Genomic DNA, 7,889 nt, shown 5'->3' with positions numbered 1-7,889 from the left:
CAAAATTAACTTCAGACCACTACCTCACCCTCCCATCACATTCATGCAATACTGAAAATTTCTGAGCTTTTTTTTTTTTATTATTTTTTCATCTAAACAACAGGTTTGAGGAAACATGGGAAAAAGAGCAGCACCTTCTAAAAAAACCCTGTTATGTGCTGTATAGGATAAATAGGTGAATTTTTAAAAAAGTTAAGTTTATATATGTACATATACACACATACATCAAACCAAATTAAAAACAAAAAACTCATGAGGGGTCATTTTCAACACAAAAAGAGAGAGGAAAGCCTTATTTCACAGCAAGCAAAAGCACCACAAGTTAAGATTAGAGTGCACAATCACATGTAGTGTAGACACCAAACTAGCCTGGGTCCTGGACGCAGTGTAGCTAAAGCAGCACAATGCTCCACGTGGGCCAACTTATCTTACTCCTTAGAAAAAGGAAGTGCAGAGTCTGCATTCAGGATGGTGTGCTGTGCAGGCACTCCTACAGCCAGCTGCTCTGCCTGCATCAGTTTTGGCAGAGGCCACAAAAAGTAGCAAACTAGTGGGAATAAGAGACCCAAAGCTAAGCTACAGTATTTCCTTAACAGAGGTTTCCGAGTTCCCCCATATCTCCTGGGTGCTCTCTGTAGGTGCTGCCTGCTTGGGTCACAGAGCAGGCAGCTCCTGATTATTTATTATTTGTGCACTGAGGTTCCCATTCTTGCCTACCTGCACCTTTTCCTCTCTCTCTTCTACCCCACAACACTATTCCTATTCCCTCCAGGCTGACACGGTTAACTAAAATTAGGAAGGGGCATATACACCTAATCAAGGCGATATTCAACAACCAAATGAAGCTTTAAAAATAAGTCTTTAAAAAAAACAATTAAAAAAACTGTTCAAGTTCTGCAGACTTCTGGAAGAGTTTTGTCATTTAGCCCAGAGGTCTTTGTCTTCAGGGCCTGCAGGCTAAATTGTCTCAACTGGCAAGAAGCATGCAGTACAAGATAAAATTCTGACTAAAAGAAAAATATAGTAAGGGTTGGGGGAAGCAGAGGCTATAACACAGAAACCCAATACTTCAGTAGCAGTACTTATGCTACACGGTATGCTTTCAAGAGAGTGAATTCCTTTCTGTTGGTGCGAGCTGCCCAGATGAAAAGAGCAGCTGCCATAAACTGCAGAGGTGCCGAGACACAGGCGAGGCAGAAGGACCAGCCAAATTCACCCCTCACATCATCAGGCAGGGGCAGCTTCTTATGGAGCAGCTCAATCCCAGCTACGTAGCAGCCGACCAGGCCCAGTGTACAAAGCCCTGGGGAAGGAAGCAGTAAAGGACAAATGAGCTCATCACTGAAGTGCTCTGCCTGTCACTATGAGCTTCAGGTGGAGGGAGGGTAAACTGGGGGATGGCAGGAGACCTACCTGCTAGGAAATGGAGGACTCCAGTGGCAATGGCCGGGTAAAGGCTGCGACAGGCACAAGCACAGAGCCCAATCAGAGCCCCAAAGCACATGAGGCCAAGGCTGACAAAGGGCAGGAGAAACTGCAATCGCCAAAGATCTGCACGTGAAAGAAACATCAGACAAGTTTGTTGAAAATGTGCTAGAAACAGATCTTCTCCCACCATCTTATACTCCCTTCTACCTGCTGCTACTGCTTCATCAGACTTCATCAAGACATTCTACATTCATAGCTAAAAAGGACCAAAGGCTCCATTGAGGTGTGAGGAACTTCATTTCTTCCCAAATTCCTGTACTGCATTCATGGGCAAAACCTTTACTAACACATCTAAGTTTTACTTTTAAGCTTTGACCTATTGCCTGTGCTGCTGTACAAAAAAACCCCAAAACAATAAAGGCAGAGCAAGATATAGATGCTTTCCTCATTCGTGACTGTATTTGAGAAACATCTTTTTTTACCCTACTTGTTACCTGCCAGAAGTGAAAGACACTTACAAGTCCGATTTAAATCCGTGCCACTGTTGTGATTTCCAGGCTCTATGTACTTTTCCATAAACTGATCGGAGAGAGAAAAACTGATGCAGTTTGTAGTCATATCGGTTTCTGGGGGAAAAAAAAAACCCAAAACAAAAAATCAACATGAGGTGTCTCCCTCCCACCCACCCCCCTTCAATTCCTCCTTTCCCAACCATTTAAGCTGGGAAGCTCCTCAGAGTTCCATCTTAAGGAAAAAATTAGCCCTCAAAACAGATCTGCAGGATGCCTTATCATAATGCAGTCAGCATAATGTAGTTACTACAATGAGGGAGAGAATTCAAACATGCAGAATCTTCAAGCTTACCTGGGCATTCAGAGAACTGTGCCATGCTTGACAGATTGGGAAAGAAACATGGCATATGATGCTCAACTATGTTTTTATACATTCTTGCACTCACAGTTCCTTAACTAAGCTGTGCTTATCTCCGTGTACAGAATGTAGTATTGCACTAAACACTTCATTCAAAAATGGGATAGAAAGGGCTATCTAAAGAACAGAAAATATTTGCTTCTTTACACTAAATTTCTCCCCTTTTACGCCTCAGTTAGATTCTGCTTTAAGAACACTATTGAGCACAGCTGGTTTAAGCATCTTCCAAAATAAGTATTTCCAGGGAGGTGGGAGGTATTTAATGTAATGTTTTTTCTCCAGAAGAAGTGTTTGAAAGTACATTTTTTTAAAGAGGGTTGAAAAATGAAGGGCCTCACGCACACAATATGTGTTCAAAATCTGCTTTGAAGAATTAAAATTATTGCTCACCACACTTTTAGCCCCATTATGAAAAATAATACAAATATTTTATATCCAGCACTATAGCACAAGGAGTACAAAATGTAGGACATCTGTGATGTGAGCAAAATGAATGACTAGCTAAAAGGAGTGAGTGCCCCCCGATAACGTAGTATTTTTATCCCATTGCTAGATCCCAGGACCTCCCCTAAAAAGACAGTGACTGGCAAAGCAACTATAATTGTATCCCCAGTAGGACAGCAGATGCAAAAGAAAATCAAGTTATACCAGACAAAATTTAGATCAAGTATTACATGTCAAATCCAGAGTCTAGCACTAACAGCACAGACCCTTTTGCTTCTTTAAAAATTTGGACTGTTTTTATAAAAAAACCCCACATAAGCTAGAAATAAGCATTCTGAAGGAACAAAGTGGCATGAATATTATGTGAGGAAATTAGCACATACCACCCCAGGCAAGCTATGGAAGTGTTAATTGTTCCGGAGATACCTGGTGGGCTGTACCAGTGAGAGTTTTTGGGTACTGTGATACATCTCCGCCACAATCCAACTGTGCTTGAGCGCATCTGTGTAGGTCTTCTCATCAGCCTCTTCGCTGACAAACTCCTCCCAGATGGTCCTACCAGCTTCACTAACATTCTCAGCTGGGGACAGGGTGTGGTACTCGTACCAAAAGTCAGTGCCAATGGAAGCTGCCATATAGATGGTAGAGATGAGGCTGAGAACACAGGCAATTACTAGTGCTGTAGCAAAACGGTTATCCATCACTGCGCCCTTGCTGCTGTAAGGAAAGACAGGGCCAAGTGAGTAAGTCCTCTGACTGCCAACACAAAGTCATCTTAGCAGTGTCCAACTTGTGACATCATTCCTCTCACACAATGTCCCCTCATTATATGCATGCCTGCCTCTTCCAACATGCTGGAATCAAAGGAACAATGAACAAGTCTACAGTACTAGTTAGTATCCACTGGATCTGTGAGATCAAGTCTTGGACATCACCCATCTCCCAGTCATGCTGCGCTAGCTGCCCTCTCTCCGAGACAGCAACTGGCAGAGCAATAGCAACTCTGTCCGCAAAGCAGATGGCACAGCTCACTGCCATTTGTGATCTTGATTGTAGGGAACTGCACAGAATCCATCCACAATACCCAGGCAGAAGACTTATCTTTCCTTAAGAGATTACCAAGGGTAGAAGTTATTTTTAGCCTGCCATCCCATACGGCTTTCACAGCTTGTGTTTACAGCAAAGATTAAGAACCGGCACAAGCATGTCAAAAAAGCTCTTCCAGACTGTTCACAAAGGCCAGCCATGGCAAGGTGCTGCAATGCCTTTAGGGAAGCAGAGAAATGTATCTAGGCACTAAAGACAGAACATGAAGGAATCACTAAAAGACAAATTTGGAAATTATGACAAATGCTGCAATAATACCACAATACATACTGTGGTGTTTCTGAAGAACTAAAACAATGTGGGGGGTTGGAAGGGAGGGTGCCCTGTTCCATGGGAACAAGATGACAAGAGCTTCCACAACTGAAAGGCCTTCATGCACTGACATGAGGACCTTGCTCTGGCTCCCTGTATTTGGGGTCACTAATGCCCTCCTTTGCAGGGTCATGCTCGCAAACAGCATAAATTCAGGGTCAAAGGAGGCATGGGAAAACACAGATACCACAAGCTCAGGCTCATTACAATACTGTGACTTTAATGAGTAATTGATTGCTAATACATGGAATGTTTTGCAAATAATGCAATACGTCAGAGGACTCTCAGATGCCTGATGTGCTCATGTGTTTTCTGTCCTTGATTAAATTTATGGATTATGATGAATCAGGCTTGGTGCACTCACCAAAGGGGGAAAAAAAAAATAATCAACTGAAGTTAACTCAGCAGCTAGAGCTAGTGTGGTTACATGAGCTACTATCTAATCAGCTCTTGTCTACTGCTTGTTCGGCCTCCCTTCTCCCACATACTTTGACCAAAATATTTTGGTCTAACTTCTTAACAACTGAATGAACCGCAACTGGAAACAGCAAATGCCTTAAAACACAACATTCACAAGGGAAAACATAAGCCCTCAAGTCAGACCTACCAGTAAGAAATTCTGAACTATGAAACAAGGTGCAAATTAAAGCAGGGAGTTTCAAAGGCACTGATATTTGTTGCTAACAATGCCATTCTTATTTCTTTTCCATCCCATCTGCTCCTCTATTTGTTTGAAACTGGCTAACAGGGTTGGGGAGGAGAGATGATGTGTACCCACATCACCCCCTATGCTTAATTTCCATATTCAAGGAGGGATATTACAGAGAGTAGGTCTCATGTAACTGCATCCTTAGCAAGGAGCAAGAATAAAAATTACTTCCAGTGAATCGACATGCAGCACCCATTTAAAATACTGCAAAGTTTGCATACCACAACTAATAATCCACAAGTTGTGAACTCTTACAAGCTAGGATGAACACTGAGAGCGAGAAAACATTGTATCTGGGCTTGTTTACCCAGGAGACAGAATCAAGTCCAGATTTGAAAGTAAACACTCAGTGCAGTGCTTATTTCTTGGTTATGTACTTCCATTCTTCTCTGACATCCTAGCAGCCAGTTCAAGGTACACAGGACATTGTATGAGCAGAATAGGATGAGAGCAAGTTGCTGTACAGGGCTGACCTCACTATTCATCTCCACTGAGTTCACTGAGGGACCCCCTCCCCTTCACAAACTTCTCCCAAATCTCCAGGGCCAAAGCTGTGTCACCCAGCTCCTGCCCAGCTGAGCTCAGAGCTGAACAGATCCTCTGGGAACTCACTCTCAGGGCAAGCTGCAGAACAGGCTGGCAAGCAGGCTGGTCTGGATTTTCCACTAAATTGCAGTCACATTCACTGCAAGAGGAACCTTCTGCAACAGACTCCTGTCTAGAAAGGGCTCTCTCTGGAAGGATGAAACACAAGAACCTATGAGCTCCATCCTCAGAGTAGCATCTGTCGAAAAAGATAAGCACGACATTATTGGGCCACTGGCTTTCTGTCATTGCCTTTAAGTATAAATGCTTACAATAACAAAGTCCTACCAACTTTGTATCTACTATACAGAAAGAAAACAACTGGCTCAAAAATCTAACTTTCAGATACAACATCCCTGCTGCCAGGTGCAGAATACTGATGCTGGAAATAATCCCATCAGAGCACCATTAAAATGCAACCACACACTTCTGGACAGCCTTCTGTGTGCTGGTGTACAGTGGACTTGTCAGAGTTGATGTTGGCTGGCAACCAAGAGCAGTTCACAAGCAAAATGAAGGGTTAAACAACAAACAGTAAATTAAAGGACTGTCCAGTGTTCATTACCCACATGGTAAAAGGAGATAGCTACCTGTTGACAATCAGCCCCTGTAATGCACAGCTCTGGGGACAGGTAGAAAGCATCTGAGGTGGCTACAGTCCCCAAAATCTAGTGGGTGGCTTCGTGGCATTTGTCCCAGAAAAAACACACATGGATTTTCAGTATGGACAAGACAGTATCGGGGCAGGAGCACAGCCCACCATCTCCTGGTAATAAAGTTCTCCTCAATGCTTCTGTCTAACTACAGAAGAGATGAAGAACTCTGCAACACTTTAGGCAAATTTTGAACTAGACGTTCCTCCTGCCACAGTGCAGTACACTCAACTACCCTGCCCATTCAATGTGTATATCCAATGCACCTTCATTTACACTAGACACACCTCCACTTAAAGAAGGCGTCCTTTGCTCTGCTAAAGAGACAACCATCCTTCCAGCCCCAGGCAGAGCTCAGTGGGAGTATTAAGCATTGTCAGTAAGAAATAGTTACCAGAGAAGACCATGAAGAAAGACACTGCATGTTTACGAGATTATGTCACACTTTGCAAAAGGTTCTATGAAGAACAATATGCAGGAGCTTATTTACCAAAAATAACATTATTACTACTGAAGATGACATTAATTATAAATACATAAAGACTGATAGCAAATAGAAATACTTTGTCTTCACAGGCCGTCAGCAAGAACCTTCACCGCTTTTACAAAAGGTTTGTTCATATGGCACTGCCAGCACATTTTACTCTAACACTAGAAGCTATTTCAAACAACTTATGGCCAAAACTAAGCTATGCAATAAATATAAGACAACACAAGGCAGTAGTAAACAGGCAGTCAAGCAGAACTGCTTCACAGGAAACTGTAATTATTTTTGAAAGAAGACATAAAAATTTCAAAGCACCAGCACATAAAAGAGAAAGCAAAGGCCAAACTAGCAGCAACATTCAAAAGAATGACTAGATGAATGCACTTCATAGAAGAGGGAAAAAAAGGGCAAGTCAGTAGAGCTGAAAAAGAAAAAACACAGAACAGCACAAAAGCAAGTATTCTGGCAAAAAATCAACTGTAAGACTAGAGAATGGATAAGCATTTTAAGAAGTTACTGGACCACAACAGAAGAGAATACAAAAAGATGCATATTTTTATCTTGTTACAGCAATCACTCCCTTCAGTCAACAGCAGGCCACCACGTTTAAGAAACTTCTACCTGACGTCACACAAGACTAAGGCTCCGTTTGCTGGCATTTTCTCAGAAAACACACTTGTAATCTGACTGCTCTTTGGGAAAGCTGAATAGGCAGAAGGCCTGAAAGAAGGTGTAAATGCGGGGAGAGGGCTGGCAACACTACCAAACAGGATCCTCCTTTTAATACTCAGGGTCACAGAGGGTTAGGGTAGAGTGCTACCACACACTTTTTTACCTTCAGAGGTCCTCAGAGTCCCTCAGGACACACAGGGCTCCAGTGATTCCAGGTCAGTTTAGAGACACAATGTTGTTTGTGTCTTGTGGTAAGCAGAGAGCATGAAATGCAAACTTCCCAGCTGCCCTAACTGTTCCATTCATTCAGCCTCCTCAACACCACCAGTTCACCAAAACGGATCTAGAAGTAGAAAGCAAACCAAATAGCCTGACATCATCATTTCATTTTGAAATTATTGAACAGAAATCTCCCAGCCCTACTCATTAAGAAAAAAAATAATGTTAAAAAGTGTGGGAAAAAAACGGCTGCAGGGCATCAGCACCATGTCCCACCGTGACAACCCAGCCCAGGGGCAGACAGGCAGCGCCGGCGGCCGCGGGGAACCTGACGGGATGGATG

General features: G+C 42.9%; 1 protein-coding gene across 1 annotated transcript; it reads right to left on the bottom strand.

The window, feature by feature from the left end:
• Positions 1-895: 895 nt before the first annotated feature.
• On the bottom strand, positions 896-7,749 carry CLDND1 (claudin domain containing 1). Its single transcript, XM_010078568.1, is given in 6 exon segments — positions 896-1,303; positions 1,414-1,551; positions 1,947-2,054; positions 3,229-3,296; positions 3,298-3,512; positions 7,491-7,749. Coding segments are annotated over 5 exon segments (741 nt in total). The 5' UTR covers positions 3,504-3,512; positions 7,491-7,749; the 3' UTR covers positions 896-1,082.
• Positions 7,750-7,889: the final 140 nt, after the last annotated feature.

Source organism: Pterocles gutturalis, unplaced genomic scaffold (genome assembly GCF_000699245.1).
Source record: "Pterocles gutturalis isolate BGI_N339 unplaced genomic scaffold, ASM69924v1 scaffold5908, whole genome shotgun sequence".
Taxonomy (NCBI): Eukaryota; Metazoa; Chordata; class Aves; order Pterocliformes; family Pteroclidae; genus Pterocles; species Pterocles gutturalis.
This window is presented reverse-complemented; position numbering and strand designations above follow the sequence as displayed.